Below are 17338 nucleotides of genomic sequence, written 5' to 3'. Positions count from 1 at the left end.
TCTGGCAAGAAGAACTTGAAAGCAATGATTCTGGAGTACTGTAAGAGTAAACACAAGTCTAGTCCAAAGCAAATGGTGAATGAAAGCAATTATAGACCACCTCAGGCTTCCTTAAAACCTGGCACACTAAGCTATGAGTGTCTCGAGACAATTTTAAAAAATAGACAATAACTTTCAACTTTAAAACATATAGGAGCACATACTTTAACCTAGTTTACAATTTATATTTATTATGTCCACTGCAACCACAAAACCAATATTTAATTTTACAGTTTAAAATTACACACAGCAAAATGCTTTATAAAGTAGAATATTGCTCCTCAATGAAAAACATTACAGAATATTCCCAAAGGACTCAGCTCAAGTGGCTTACCTCAATAAGAGAGCTGTTTTGGAACGCAAGCCATGAGACACAGCGATGCTTTAAATACAGACTGAGGTTTGGGCCTTGCTGAAAGGACATTTTAAATAAAACCTCTCCTAGTTTTCCAAGGTTTTTGACTTTTCGACTGCATAATTATGCCATCATTTTTAGGAAATTGAGAAAAAGAAGCAGTTTACATGTTGTGTCTGATGTTCAGTATGCAAATCCTCTTTGCTTTTCTGTGTCATAAAACCGTTTTTTAAGATACAAGAAATTTGAGTTATATCTATGTATTACTTATTCTAATATAGAAATCAAGTCTTTGTGCCACTCGTTACATAAATGGAACATATTCTTTAATCAACTGCATTGTCTTCAATGTTTATTTACAAAGTATATGCATGTGCATAATTTTCACTATTAGATCATGAGTCAAATGTAGGCCAAGATAAGCCAACGATGCTTGTCATACCTGAGTATGTAATGAAAAATACTATCAGAAACTATGTTTTTTAATCAAATCAATCTAGCCTTACAAAGTTGCACAGTTTGAACTAGTTTAAATATACTTGCAGTATAGGTAATAGTTTCTTTGATTGTTACTGTGAGTTGTTAAAGAAACTGTATAATATAGTGAATAAGTATTCACCATGGGTCCAAGTATTTCAAAGCTGAAATGAGTCCAGCCAAGTATATAAAAAACTTGAACGGAGTGCCTGGGACTTAGAAAATACTGAACTGTGGCTTATCTAAAGCAAACTTGGCCTGAGACTGTTCAAGTTTGATGATACCTTTGAAGTCACAGATGCACATACCATTGTGTCTCATGGACTCCCATTAGTCAGAATGGCAATTAGATGTGCTTATTTCCTGAACTGTATTCATTTGTGTCTAGCCTGTGTAAGAAAGGTACATGTCTTTCCTCAAACGTAAAATGATGTTGAAAAAGAAAAGTAAATCAGAAACAGCATATTTAACAGTTTATCACTAATGATGTTAGCACCTCAATAACAATGACAATCTGCCAATGAAACATCAAAACCAGAAATAAAAACCATGCTCTTGGGATAAGTTTCCTCACAGTGTTAGACTGAGTCAGTTGATGTGGCAGTGCTTAGGATGATGGATAACATGGATCATTATTTACCTTCTTGTCTGAATGATGTAAGCGAAGGCACAAGGCCCAGACACAAAAACTTTTCCTAAGTTGCTAGTATATTAATAGTTTGTGATTCACTCTTTCAGAGCTTCCAAGACACAACACAGTCTTTGATTTTTTACCACGATATTGATATTAGAATTATATCATGGCACGAGGCATTTACTAGATTAGATGATGCTTTACTGATCTGAGCACCCTCTGTATTCCTGTTCTCTTGGCTGACTAGTACATGATTTCATTCTCTCAATATATTCCCATACATTAACTTAATAAAACACAAATATGCATTATGGACTGATGCATGTCATAATGATTAAATTCAAGCCATTTTTGTATTATGTACTTACAATGGGTTATTAGGAAGATTTTTCCAGTGAACTAGTCTGTTATATTGACCTAGTAGTTTGATATTTTCTATGATCTAAAACTGCAAGTTATTGACAAGCAAGAAAAATAATAGAGGAATCTTACTTAAGTTTCTGTGTGTTTAAATGACAAAGCACCTTGACTTTGGTTCTGAGATGGCCTTCAATGACCTTTTCTGTACTCATGGCTACCATATTTATTTTTTTAATTTTGCTCTGAACCATTTAAAAATATAAATAAATTGTATGGCCTTAGATTTAATTATAAAGATACAAGTGATATTCACCATCCTACTAATGAAATTTCATACTCAAATCTACAGTACTATTAAAATTCAGTGATGTCTAAATTTCATCATTTTTTTAAGGAACAATGAATTCTATAACAAAGAACAAGTTCTAGATTTCTGAAGCTGATGCTGTTGCCACTTTATCTGTCCCAGTAACCTGATGAACAAGGCAGGAATCAATGTAGGAATATTAGATCTATTGTTGGAGCCAGTGAATTATGTGGTGCTTTGCCTTGTTGCATTTAGAGGCAAGTTGATATTGTTGGAAATGGCCTGGCTTGTCCCAGCTCCCAGCACTCCAGGCAGTATTATCAATGGACACTCCAAGTTGACAGAAGCACTAACTCTGAATATTACAAATTTGATTGGTTTGAACTCATAGATAGAATCCTGTAAACACTAGAATCTGATAGGAAGTGCTTCTAAAGTATTAAGTGGTGTTTTTTGTCATTTCATTGTCATCCTATCACTCAGATGTTACTTTCAAATAATGTATATTACTTGAAATCTTGTAGCTTACTATTTTTTAGCACAGGATCTTGATATCTGGCCAAAGCTGGCCCTGAATTTGTGATTCTCCTGCCTTAGTGTCCCAAGTGGTCAGATTAAACATATGTGTCAGCAATCTGATCTCTGTATTTTAGAAGCTTCTTTAGGAAGTCTCTTTGATGGTATTTTAGAAGCTTTTTTAGGAAGTCTGTAGGCTATCCATGGATTTCAAGTCTAAAACTTGCACTTTTGATTGAGTATGAATTTTTCTTATCTGTATCAAAAATTAATGCTAATGACATGTAGATAACCTATTAATGTAGCTATAAGTAATGAATACCACTAGTCACAAAAATTAAACTTAGAATTTCCTTAAATAAAGATGCATACACCTGTTTCACAAAGAAAGCTTTCTGAAAAAAAATACAAAGCAACCAATGCTGTATATCATGTAAACTCACAAAGTACACTTTATACACAAACATGAAGCATAAATTAAAAAGTAGGACAATAGCAAAACATTTTAAATATAGAAGAATTTTGCACGTTTTTGTTAAATAAGAATAAATAATTTTATCACACAAATTTATCACAGTTGCAAAAACAATAAATTACTTTTTTTCAGTGCTGCAACTTTTCTTTTGTGATTCATCCCTTAATTCTTAATATAATGGGATAAAACTGTTTCCACAGGAAGGCAAAGAGGTTAAATTTGTTAAATAAAGTATACCAATGCTCTTGTACTTCTCAACATCAAGGCATGACTTAATTTGTTTTTTCTACTCTACAAGAAATAAATGTTATTTTCCTGCAAGGCATCCTTTGTACTTAATGGGACATTCTGGAGTGTTTATGCAGGTATGGTTGAACCCTTACAAATCTAAGCATTTTCAGACATCCTTCTCTCCCTTTCAGCATCCTAAATCCAAAATAAAAAAACCCACTCAAAATACAACAATGGATAAATGGAAGACATTCTGTAACCAAGTTTGACTGAATTAGAAATAGTTCTGATTTTCCCCCTTTATCCTTTGCATCAACTAAGCACTCCATTTCTCTGAATTTCAGTTTCCAATCATTATTGTTTTTTTTCAGAAGTATAGTCATATAATCCTCTGATAACTAGTGAAACTCATACCAAAAAAATAGAGAAAACTTAAGAACACAGCATAGTGGTTTATTTTTTTTCTAGCCTGTCTAGGATTAATTTCAATGAGAAGTGTAAAAACTTCACTATTTTGAGGAAAATGAATTATTTGATAAATCCCATACAAGTTTATAAATGCAGTATAGTGGAGCAGAGTAGGATACAACTGTGAGGTTACTTGTGAATTATCTTTAATGCCCTTGGAAAAATAACCAAAAAGGATAAAACTAAATTTTGTCATGTTTGAGTTGCTTAAAAATTATTTTCAAAATTGAAAAAAGTAACATTTAATTCTCTGTCAATGCTCTTTGTGCAATAAAATGGCCAGTGTGATTTTTAATTTTGATTTTCTGACCAATTTGTCTAGCTGTGTTCCCTCCTATTGATGTTTAATGATTTCCATCAAATATAGCTTCCTGGTCTTATAGAGCCTGAATTTCTAGAAATAACAATTTTTTAATATAAAACTACTATAACTTAAGCAAAATCAATCTATGAAAATCTAAACCATGACTACTGATTTAGTAAAACAACTGTTTTTCAAACTGATTTTTAAGAAAGTATTAAAACAGATATATCTATTTTTTGGACCACTGAAATGAATGTGATATAGAATGATCAACTATGTAAGTCTTTTATATCAAAATATAATAAAAATAAACTTCCTAATTTCCATAGAACTAAACAATGATTGCCTAAAATCCCTATATTCAAATCTCTGACAATAGGCACATTTGGTTTGATTATTATAAAATTTTATATAAAACAATTGGTGCTGCAGTATTTCACAAAGGAAAAGAAATCCCATTGGAATAAAACACCTTCCATTTTGTGAGCTATAAGGTGGTGGTTATGCAATTACAGTCTAAAAAGGTATTTTCAATGTCTATTCAATTTTATAACCTACCTAGACAGGCTATGGAAGCAAAAACAACAAACTTCCTGAAATCCATCACATTTTGTCACTCAAACACTTTCTGACACGACCAAATGCTTTCCAATTGGGAAACATTTAATACTGTAAGAATATATGTGTCTTTAAGAAATTAAGAAATGATTGCCTGTGGTGTGGAAACAGTCTTATTAAGGTTAGCTATTTCTTTTAGCATTAATCTGACTAATGATGAAGGTCCCTTCTAGGCATGGCTTATTACCAAGTGATCTTTAATATTCCTATTAAACCAAGTGAAGAAGAAATACCAAGTAGCAGTCTTTAAGAACCCTTGCATGAAACAAACAAACAAGCAAAAACAAACAGATTGTACAGGTTTTCTGGTCAGAAATATTCCAGTGCTGAATGTGTTGGATGGGACACAGCACTTTATGCTTTGTAATCTGTATGACTATTGCACATTATGAGACATCAGACGGGAGCCATAGGAAAGTCATGAAAATACAAATGGAAAACACAGTGATGTGTTGCTTTTCCTTTGAAATGCCAACATAAGCAAACGAAGTTTGAGACTTTAAAAATGTATCACAAACACAGAGGAAAAACATTCTTTCTACATCTTAATTATACCTTAATTTGGCCGACTGCCTGAAAAAAATACAGGCAGTCAAAGGTTCTAAGGAAATAGCATTTAAATGTATTTAAATGCATTGAAGCAAGCAGACACCCTGAGATCCCATTTCTTTCCAGAATCTCTCAGAGGATGCTTGCTGTCAAAATGTTTTTGGACACACATGTGATCTCCTGTTGTCACAAACATATACTCTTATTAAACCATCAGCCAGTTCTTAATTTCCAGTAAAACATCCACAGCTCTTTCTGGAAACTAGGAGTTGAAATAGCTGCAGACCTACTTTGGTCAAACAAATTTTTTTTTAGAAATATATATTTTTTAATAGAACCAAGTGCTATAAAGTGACATACCAAGGGCTGATGTTATTTACAAACAGTAAAAACAAGCAATTGTGTGTCATGGGTGGAAATGACAATGATGCCTTGAAGATATTCTGTAAGAGGTAGGTGACAAATAAGGGGGAGACTGTCCTGCCATCTTCCAATGTCCCGATTCTACATTCATCAGTGTTTCTCCCTCATTCTTGTAGGCCCCAGGATTTTCTGTATTCCAAGGTCACCATGATCACATGAAGCTGTGTCCATCTTTTTGGTCACAGAGAGCAGATTCTGCCCATAATTCGACTCCTGGTGACAATGACACGGAAGCATGACTTTCTGTGCGTTGGGTACACCTCCTCTTCACCGCATGTGTCTCCACGCTGGACCCTCCTGTTTTCTTTGTGCACAAGAGCATCACCACAGGCTAACATTTCTTCAGCAAACACTGCTTAAACGCCGAAGGTCTCTGAGCTAGAAGACAGCCCTTGGCTAACTTCCGGCTTCCATCCTGGCACTGCACGGTCCTGGTGTGCCAGCCAGTGTCACAGGTCCTCGAACAGGCCAGCCAGGGACCTGTCACCCACTGCAGCTGTTGAGTGGTTGCTCCCACTTTATTGCTGCTGTGGTTAGTGACGGAGTTCGCTTTTTGGGTCGACTTCTTGGGAACAAAGAAGCTGTAACGGACATCTAATGCCTTCGTGGGGTCCGTGGCAAGAATCTGGACGATGAGAATTTCCTTGGTGGCTGCGTAGCCCATGCCATGGAGGAAATCATCCCGGTGGCTCCAGCCGCTGTAGTTCATCACCGTCCCGTTGAGGTCGATGATGGTCTCTGAGGTGGAGATCATGTACTTTCCATTGATGAGGTACTCACCGTTTTTCTTTTTCAGGGCCAAGTAAGCGGTGAACCTGGTCTCGTCTTTGGCTTTAAACTGTCGGACTTTTATGTGAGTGGCTCCTTCGGGGATTCTCACAACGTCAGTGTAACCCTTACTGTAGGCAGGGAGAGGGAGGAGAGAAAGAGACAAGAGAGGGAGGAAGGGAGGTAGGGTGAAGGAGGGAGGGAGGAAGAGAGAAAGAGAAATAAGTACACACGTAACAAATAGATAAAACAAATGTTCTCTAAAGTGCTGTTCTCCTTAAGACAAAATTTTAATATATTCAAGAAATTAGTCTAAATGGGCTTTAACATCCATTCTCTTATTACCAATGAAATTGCGGATAGACTATTGTGCAGATTGGTATTGAGATGTTTAAAATTAGGACATTTCATTATTAAAATGCATATAACACTGCCCTTTGCTTACACCCTGTCATTTTTACAGATATATAATATAATATATAATATATTATTATGTGTATTTATATAGTTATAAAAAGGCACAAGCAGACATTTCAATTCTCAGACTTGTTGCAGATTTGGATCATCCAGTAATTTTTTAAAAGTAATTCCAAACACTGAGCTGATTTGCAGATCTATGAAATTCCTATCTTTCAGAGTGGGACACAAGGGTGTATTCCTGAAGGTCTTCACATTGCTCAGATATGCAGACTAATTTAGGAGAAGGGCTTTAGTGGTGGTGGTGGTGGTGTGTGTATGTGCGCGTGCATGTGTCTGGTTTGGAGACAGAAAATGGAGGCTCTGCTTCCAATGGTCCTAGAACTCTATTTCACGGGGCAGGAAGCTACGTGAAAGGTTAAATTCTTTAACTGGAAAATGTTAATTTACAACTGGCATAAGGAGAAAAAATGAATTTCTTAATTTTATCCTGAATGTTCCATTCCATGTAATGTTATAATGAATAAGGAATTCATTGTAGCTGTTGACAAGTTGGACGGATCACTAAAGATTCATCATCTGCTTGGGAAAATGTGCAAAGGTTATAAGCCTGTCTGACAGCTAGAAACCACTGGCAAATGCTAATTTGCCACTGCAAAGCTAATTAAGCACCCAGGAACTATACTAGTGAGAAAGAAGAATTATTGGTCAAAATATTTGCCCTTATAAATAATTTCATGATTGGATATAAAGACTTACTATTACTTGGCATCACCTTAAATACAGTCCTAGTTGTTTCAATTGAAATACCGAAGTTGTCTATTTCCCAACTCGTACTCTAGTTTAGAGGTTATGGAATAATGACAGTTACCCTAAAAACGAAAATATCCAAGTTTGTTACCTCCTTTGCCTTTCCTCTGAATCCGTAAGGAAGCTCATTGTCAAGGAATCCCTCGTCCCCTGGACATGTATCTAGTGACCCCCACACACGTGTCAGAGTCTGTCAGAGCTTTAGGGCCATGCTCAGGGTGTTGCTCATTCTAATTCAGTGAATTATCTTTAGCTTTGTAATACATTACAGCTAAGACTTGGTTCTAGGACTTTTTTTTGTAGTACCCAGTATCAATATTGAAACTTTAAGGGGCTTCAAATCAAGTTAGGAAGGAAGTTGGAGATATCTCACGTTACACTACAAGAATGTAAACTGGAGATGTGAAAGCAAGTGAGCAAGTTTGCTTCAGAACTCATGGGTAGCCATGCTAGGCTAGAAACAAAATCTTCATTTATTAATTTGCAATCTTTTCACAATGACCCCAGGCATACTTTTAGCCATGCAGGTTATATTTTATAGCAGTTAAATGGTTGTTAGTGGTTAATGTTGATTAACTCTGATTATAATCATTCTCAAAACGATAGCAGACACGTTGTGAGAAAATAGACAGGATGAAGAATAAGAGAATCCAGAGAACTTTAGAACTTTATTTCTTAGCACTGGTCTTGTGTTGATTGATGAGTATCAGTGAGCACAGGCAGCATTGTGGCCAATCATCTAACTTTTACCAGGCACTGGGTAAGACTGAGAATCAGGGCCCTTATATTTTTGTTGCTTTAGAAAATATGTTTTAAGGTGAATTCCTTGTTCATTTTCTTTGTACTCTACTGGGGCCCCATGTAAATTCTAGATATCAAGTGGCTTCTGTGATCACTGTTTCTTTCCTTCAAAAGTTACAGAATGACTTAGGTAGCCCATGTCTTAAGTTAAAGACTGTTCATCCTTCATCTGGCTATGCAGCAATGGATAAGCCCTAAACTCTCAGAATCCTACTTTCTTCCTTTGTAAAACAAGGAGTTGAACCAATCACTTATAAGATCTTTCACCATTCAAATGTATTGAAGGGCAGGCTATGATACCTCAGATATACAAGGCTTTTTACACTGATGGTTCAAAGTAGCTAGGCAAGGAATTATTATTGCATTAGAAAATAAGAGGAATAAAATGAATATTAAGAATATTTTTTTAGCCAGATGTTTACCACATCAAACATAATTTACAATTTTTACACTATCATGATGCTTCATAGTTTTTGGTATGCCCTACTGTTCGTGATCTTGTTTTATATGAGAGACAACACAGCACCAACATCAAGAATGCAGGTACTCTCAGCCAAAACACTGAACCTATGAGAAGTTTTGCAAAGAAGAAAAAAGATCCTTCATTTCATCAGATTCTGTAGCCCTTCTACATGATGTTGGCATCATATTTTATGCTAGAAAACTCCTTTGCTTGGTCATTTTGAATGTCTGCATAGTGTGTGAGATCTGCTGGAGGTGACACCAGAGGTCAGGCAATATTTGTAGTTCTATCATTTGTACTGCAACCTTTCTTTCCATGATATACTTTTAATGCCAAGTTTGAAGCAGCTGAGAAGAATTGTCTTTACAGTAGTTCTTGCTGCAAGTACTTCTAATGGTCTCTATAGCAATAATGAGACTAGGTCAAGAAAGAAGAGGCTCTCTCAATGATTGAGAGAGCAAATGGACTGCATCCTTCTTTAATGAATCATGTAAACTGAACAATTGTACTTACATGATTGGCTTCAAATTATCTATTTCTATATCTATTTATTGTGTATAATGTATTTGTCATAAATATCAGTGTCTTTCAGGATGTCACTGTCCATGAAAACTGACATGCATTTAGATAAAGATTAAAAAGATGGGGTATCACTTATTGATTCATCTTCACTATGTCTTCTTTATTTCTCTTTAATTAACATATTAAACATGTGATTTAACATACTATTTCTTTTATGAATAAAAAGAATAAGAACAAGAGAAATTATGTGACATCCCAAGTTCTCACAAACTTATAGACAGAACTAGATTCATAAAACTATTATCAGTTGAATTCCAGAGTCCATGCTCTTCTCTTTATATCCAAAGTTTTATCTCTTGTTATTTGGCATGTATTTATGATTTGTAATTTCTTTTCTTTTCTTTTCTTTTGTCAGTCTTGGGGCTTAAACTCAGGGCATGGGCCTTGTCTGAGATTGTCTGTGCTCAAGGCTAGTCAGTGTTCTACTACTTGAGCCACAGTGCCACTTCTGGCTTTTTCTGAGTGCTTTAATTGGAGGTTAGAGTCTTGTGGACTTTCCGGCCTGGGCTGGCTTTGAACTGTGATCCTCAGATCTCAGCCTCCTGAGTGGTTAGGATTATAGGCGTGAGCCACCAAGCCCAGCTGCGATTTGTAATTTCTTGAGTGAAGTATTTTTGCCTCTTGGAGTGAAAGAGCCAGTATACACAAGAAATATAACTCATGAAAAGGAGTGCTCTTTTCACAACAACAAAAACATATTAGGAGAGAACCTATGTTAATATGAAACAATGGACACATTTAGAGTAATACAATTTAAAGTGAAGAAGCAGAAGACAATCTTGTATGCACTTTCTTATAAAATGAATAGAGGCTAAGCAGAACAGCTTTACAAACTGTAAAATAGAATTGTTCCTCACGCGATCGTAACTCAACCAAGAGGAATGTTTTCTCTCACAATACAAACATATACTTTTCTGACTCTGTTACACCTTGACCTCATGGCTTTTGCCGAACTGCTTCTAGAGATGCCTGAGTTTTATTCAGCTCCCTTCCCTCCCTTCTTACATTCATAAAGTGTTACCAGAGCCACTTTCGATCTCCTTCTACAGAGAGCTGATGTGGTGAGTTGAGTTTTCTGTAGCAGTTCTGCAAGAGTCGAGAGCTCTGTTCAGTTCCCAGAAGGGCAGGGCTTTATCACATTACCTTTTTTTATTGAAGGTTCCGATAACCTTGGTACAGCTGGAGTTGTCTCCTCCGCACACTCCACACTTGTCATACTGCAGCTTGGAGCCGATGATGCCATCACAGCCAGTTCGCACACACCTTCCTCGGACACACACCGAATTGCTGTACGGCCGGCATTCGGTCCCGTCGGTCACCTGAGTCAGGACAAACACCTCAGTGGTGAGCAACCTCTGGGCATCGGGTAGTTGGTTCTTTTAATAAACTAACAATTACTAAATTGTGATTTTTTTTACTTTGATTGGAATAAATTGTACCTCAAGGGAACAACAACCCAACAACAAGCGTCCCATAAGATTGCCAACTTCTTACTTTCCAAGAGTATCTAGTCAAACCCTCCTTGACAAATGCAGGCAGGAAGATCTGCAGAAAACTAGATTATGCACTTTCTCCTTTGAGCTTAATTCTTTATTTGGTAGGTGATCCAATTTTTGTATGCAATTTTTTGTATGCAAGTTTTAGATGCAAACCATGTTCCCACAGCATAATCTGGCCTTTTTGTGTGGATGAAAACAATCTTTTCACTCCATGTGTGGGACTATTACTCCTGCAGAGAGTGGAGTCTAAGTAGGCTTAAGAGCACAATGATTCTTCTTTGTTGCATAAGCATTAGTACAGTAACAGATTTAAAAATCTAAACGTATTCAAAACTTGAAAAGCCTCCTCTCTTGTGGGTTGAATGAACAGACTCAAACACATTGCCACAGAAAACAGAATCAGGGAAGTCAGGAAATTAGGTCCTCAAAGAGACTGGTTTTGTATAAAGGAATTAGTGTAGTTAAGAAGCCAGGCTCAGAGAGATAAAGGCTGCATGTTTTCTCTCATATGTAGAAGCTAGAATTGATTGGCAAATATGTAAGTCAATGCCTTGGGTGGTAAGTCAGTATTCATTCATGTATTAATTGAAATATGGTAGATTTATGGAGAACTCAAACAGTGTAATTCCTTAGGAAGGCAAAATTACAGTTCAACATAATCAACACCAGGAAATAGGCACTTGGAAAGGTAAGTTGGGGCCAAGGGGTTTGAGGTACATAAATGAAGAAAAGAAGAGGGGAAGAATGCAGTTAAGAATGCCATATATATATATATATATATATATATATATGTATTACAAAATTAAAGAAAAGTGAGGGAAAGGGTCAATTGGGAGGGATAGGTAAGAATGTTGACGGGGGGACATTGATCAAAATGCAGTGTATTCATAGACAGTTTTGTTGAATGACAAGTGCTTTGTACAACTACTTAAAGATCATAAAATATTAAAAATACAAAGCTAGTAAAATATAGTATGTGCATAAACTGCAGCTTTTGTTCATGACTGTATACATATATATTAACATGCATGCTTGAATTGCAGACATGAGAGAGTCTGTCTTTTCAGTATGTGAGTTTGCCTATGTGTTTATAAATTGAATATATGTCAACATGTAGCACTTTTCTATCTGGTGGTGTGTCCAACTGATGTTTTTGCTTTTTATATTCAAAATTAAAATGTGTTATTTCATATCAGAAAGATGTGTCTTAAATGTTATGTAAGTGGAGTATTGGTTTCTTTTCCAATTATATGTCTATGTGTATACACATATAAATTTCAGAAGTCTTTTAGACATAGCACCTACTAACAAATTACATCGTGTTTGAAAAAAATCTACTGCCTAAGACTGAAAGCTAGAAAAATCAACTTTAGTATTTTTAGAAAATGCTTATCTGTGAAAAAAACAAGGAGCAGCTATACACACATAATGTGTACATCTAGAAGAACACGAATTTATATTAAAGACTTCAGAACTATTCAACACCGTGGATCAGACAGAGTGATCTTGAGAGCTATTTTCATAACTCAGCAAAGGAATCCTTAAGGAAAATGTTAGAAAAGTAGAAAGGGTTGGCTTTCTAAGCTCCCTTTAGACATGTGCCTAAGAAATGCTAGATGTTTCTACAGTTATTTTGAAGTTAGGGTCACTCTTCAACTTCTTTGAGAGTAACTAACAGTGTGCAAAGGATAGCTTTTAAAACATTTACTTGAATCTGTGTAAAAATGGTCTTTATTCACTGTATAAAGCTTGAAAAATACAGAAACTATAGAGATAGAAACAAAACCTCTCCAAAATCTAACCACCCCCTAAATAATGACATTTATGTTTGGTATGTGCTGGTTACATTTTTTCCAAATCATTTCCACCGCGGAAGCCGATCACTCCTCCAGTCGGTGTGGACTCACCTTGGGCGAGAAGACCACGTAATAGCCAGTGCCCCTGGCTCTGCAGGTCAGTTTGCACACATCAGCTGGCAGCACGCCTGCGTATTTGGGAACCCATTCCACAAACGTTTTGACTCCCTTTGCATCAGACTGATAGCCATTTTTAGCTTCACACTGCTCAAGGCGAAAAGATTTACCTAGGAAACAAAGTACATCGGCATTCATCCTTTATCTGCTCTGACACTCAGCTGTATTCTTGCACATTTATGTAATTGATAGGAAGAAATGATGTGAACATTATTTGTTATACAGAGCTTCTTTGGCACCAAGATAGAACAATTACAACTAGATAGAGTTGACAATAGAAAGGCCACATCAAAGCTCAGCAAAATAAAACACCACAAAGTGGGTACTTGCAGAACGGTGAGGTAGAGTCAAAGGGAAAGGAGTAAATTAATGAAGAGGAGAAGAGGGGGAAATAAGACAAAACATCTATTGTATATATTACACTTTAAGAGAAATGAGGGCAAGGATGTGTAGAGGAAGGTTGGGTAAGAATGTCCTAAGGCATGACATTAATCAAGATACACTGTATTCATAAACTGCTTTGTTAAACGTCAACTCCTTAAAGATAATAAGAAAAAGAAAATATTAAAAAATAATTATTTTAGTCTCAGTTTTCCAAATACACTGTTTTCAGTAATAATGATGATTTAAAGATTGTCTGCATAGTGCAAGTGGACAATGTAAACTTAATTTGATCTCTCCAGCTTCTAATGATTTCTGTTAGAATAAAAACATTATATATAAGGAGACATTTTAGATGCATGTTGGTGGCTCACACCTATAATTCTTGCTACTCAGGAGGCTGAGATCTGAGGACCCTGGTTCAAAGCCAGCTCATATAAGAAAATCTGTGAGGTTCTTATCTCCAATTAACCATCAGAAAAGCAGAAGTAGAGCTGTGGCTTAAAGTGGCAAAGCACTAGAGTTGAGCAAAAGAGCTCAGAGACAGTGCCTAGGCACTGAGTTTAAGCCTCAAGACTGACAAAACCAAAAAGTAAACACAAAACAGACCTAGACATTGTAAGGGAGAGGAGCAGCGTACCATTGGGTGGGCAGGGCACGACGCTGCAGGAGCGGTAGATGGCTCTCTTCCCTGTGCAGTAGCGGCCACTGTTTCTGGGTGCAGGGTTGTTGCAGTGGCGATAAGCAAACTGTACTCCTCCTCCACAAGAGCGTGAACACTGGCCCCAGGGGCCCCAGGATCCCCAGTTACCATGGCTTGATGTCTGAAACAGAACAGAGAAGATATTTTAAAATCAGAGAAGAGGGAATCATTCACAATGTACCTTTGTGAATCAGTTACATACAATGACACAGTGGAAATTTTATAACAGCGTTAATGTTTTCCACACCAGAGCATTTCCAATCCCGGGTAATTCACCTCTTCCCTACTGTAAAAGATCTGAAGTGGCTCCTTGATACTGAGCGCACAACAATGATTGCCTTCCATTTTCTCTATGCTGTTTCAACTTCTGTCTCTGAATGTTATAAAACCCTGTTCGACGTCACTGAACTGTGTTGACTTTCTGTGTACTCTGATCCTGGATATGTAAAGAAGAGTCTAATACTGATGATTTTGTGTGATGCCAGATATTGCAGGGTTGTACTTGTATCTCTTTCTCCGTTAGTCTTAAAATTCTCTGGTTCTTTTGTTGACATTGCATCCTCTCTGTTGCAGACTCTACTCCATACCTAAGTGCATTTGAGCTAGGTTTGACTAAATTCATTAACTGTTCCACATACTAAAAGGGACCTTCAGCCAAGCTGCACACCCCACCCACACGGGAAAGGAGTAATGCTCTCATGACACCTGATGTCTATTCCTCTTGAAATTTTGCAGGAGACTCCAGAAAGCACAATATTGCACGCCATTTTGCCTGGAACTGATTCAGAACTCTATCTGATGTCCCATGCTGGATGACCCGATGGACCAAAGATATAACACAGGGCATCAGTCTCCTGGGGACACTGCCAGTCTTGCAAATGAGAATGAATATATACTTTGATTTAGCTTCGGAGATTAAGGCAGCAGGTGCGAACCAGATGCTGGACTGTGTGTTTAACATCACATAGCTTCTATAGCTCCACTGCTTATATGAGTTGCTATGGGAATAAAAAGCAACCACACTGGACCAAATCTGTGTAAGAATTATGCAGTCAGCTTTGTTACCATTTCCTTACTGAGTTAAAATGAATATGTTCCAATAGTTTTTACAAGAGGGGATTTAAAAATGTGTTTCCATCTGGAGCTCTTTTTGGGGGGGAGGGGGACCTCTATCAGATGGCCTCTGGCTTATATTTATTCTTATAATTTGTGAAGAAATCCCTATTATCTCCCTGTTCTCCAGCGCTGGGTTACTAATAGTGGTTACAGCAGACAAACTATGATATTGTAACAAGATTCCTAGGGGAAAAGTACTTGAATTAGGAAATAAAGCCCTTGGACGGCAATTCCCATATATGTCCCGGGAACTTGTTTCCCCTGTTGGGTTCCCAGCCTTTGAAAGACAAGAAAACGACTTACTGAGTAATATTTCTTCTTTGTCTTGTCTACACACTTGCCCTGCAGGCAGATTCTCCCCTTGCCACAGGGCGTCCCTTCCACGGCCGGTAGCTTCTTGGTTAGACATACCATCTGGCCCTGGCGTACCACAGCGCACCACAGCCGGGCACAAACGTCCATGCCAGGACACACCGAGTACTCGGGCCCAAATGTCAGGTTGCACTGCTGAGTGGCATCGTAGGTCTGTCCCGGGAGCTCTTCAGGGCCCAAGATCTGCTTCCGTGGTAGATCCAGTAGGCAGTTACCTAGAAGAACAGAACAACCCACAACGATCGCTATTCTGGGTTGAGATTTCAAATCACTAAGGTAGGAGATCTTAAAATGAAACAGTGCATGTGGTATGGACATTGATGTACACATAAATCTGCAGTTTAATGTCTTGGAACAGGGAGGTGTGAAGGGTAGCATTAGGCCCTTGGTTGGAATCCAGCATCTTCCCTGGGAGATGTTCTTGAGAGTACCTGGAGATGGAAACAGGCTAGTAGCAGTATGAATACATGCAACAATTTTATAAGTACTTGTGAAAGTAACCATTGGGCTCAGTGCAGGTGGCTTCTACTTTTAATTCTAGCTGCTCAGAAATCCCCAGATCCAGGGGATCATAGTTCAAAGCCAGGGAGATGAGAAAAGCTGCAAGAATTCATTTAAAAAAACAACTGGCAAAAAGTGGGATGGAGACATGGCTCTAGAGATAAGAATGCCAGCCAAGAGTCTGAGGTCCCAAGTTTAATTCCTAGTACTGGAAAAGAAATGAAAGTGGAAAATAACCATTGAGCTGAGACACCAAAATCATGGACCTACAAGTCTGAAAGTTAATTAGATAATAACTATTCCATACAAGTTTGAGAAAGAGTAATCTAAGGCATCCTATTTGCATCTCATTCTCCATTTTGAATGTGTCTGCCTCTCACCCGTTTCCTTTCCACTGGATCCAAGATAATCCTCAAAGTGGTATCTCGAGCATCTGAGCACACTAAGCATTTGCTTAGTATCTAGGTGGTTCTAGAGACCTTCTAGGTTTGACCCAGAACCACTTCAACAGGTCGTCCACTAAAGTAAAGCAGATAGAGTAAACAAAGTATTTCTCCAAGACTGATAGAAATTTTAATCTAGCTTTCAATATCCACAAAAGAGAAAGGATTGTGAGAGAATAATAATTTGGCCCATCTTTATATGCTTCTCTTTTTATTCTTGCCTTTGAATGTGTTTTTTCATAGAGTAAATATTTGTTGAAATTTACAGCATGTCCACCAAAACCAAGTTGGTGTCTTGATTCATTGTATGTGGGGGTAAGAAACAGGATCAGAACAAGTATGAATGACACACAAAGTCCTCAGAAGCTGGGACAGAGATGACATAAAATCAGAAACTTACTTGTGCTTCTCTTCTTCCAAAATGATTGCCAAAGAATCCCAGCCCAGGGGAGGGGAAAGTGGGGGAAAATAAAGGAAGGAGTGACATTGTCCAAAAAGCATTGTACTCATTAATTGACCTATCGATTGTAACTGTTTTGTACAGTTTGATGATGATGATGATGATAATCAGTTAAAAAAAGAATCTCTGTCTAGTGAGATGACGCCATATTTTTTTCTACTCAAATGCTCATGCATGATAATTGTCCATCATTGTCTCTATTTTGTTGATTATTTAGGTGTATTCACTGATTATAATATCAATAAGAATATTAGCATGAAGTAGAATAGCAATAAGAATATAATAGCAAGAAG

At 37.2% G+C, this 17338-nt stretch overlaps 1 protein-coding gene across 1 annotated transcript in view; it reads right to left on the bottom strand.

Moving 5' to 3' along the window:
• Positions 1-209: 209 nt before the first annotated feature.
• The window catches only part of Adamts5 (ADAM metallopeptidase with thrombospondin type 1 motif, 5), a 46959-nt gene continuing 29830 nt past the window's right edge, over positions 210-17338 (bottom strand). Inside the window, exons 6-10 of the mRNA XM_013027456.1 lie at positions 15573-15856; positions 14091-14274; positions 13004-13179; positions 10741-10916; positions 210-6655 (exon numbers count right to left, since the gene is read on the bottom strand). Of these exons, the coding sequence (XP_012882910.1) occupies positions 6088-6655; positions 10741-10916; positions 13004-13179; positions 14091-14274; positions 15573-15856 (1388 nt within the window). The 3' untranslated portion in view covers positions 210-6087. The remainder of the gene's footprint in view (positions 6656-10740; positions 10917-13003; positions 13180-14090; positions 14275-15572; positions 15857-17338) is intronic.

This window comes from Dipodomys ordii, unplaced genomic scaffold (genome assembly GCF_000151885.1).
Source record: "Dipodomys ordii isolate 6190 unplaced genomic scaffold, Dord_2.0 Scaffold104, whole genome shotgun sequence".
NCBI classification, from domain to species: Eukaryota; Metazoa; Chordata; class Mammalia; order Rodentia; family Heteromyidae; genus Dipodomys; species Dipodomys ordii.
This window is presented reverse-complemented; position numbering and strand designations above follow the sequence as displayed.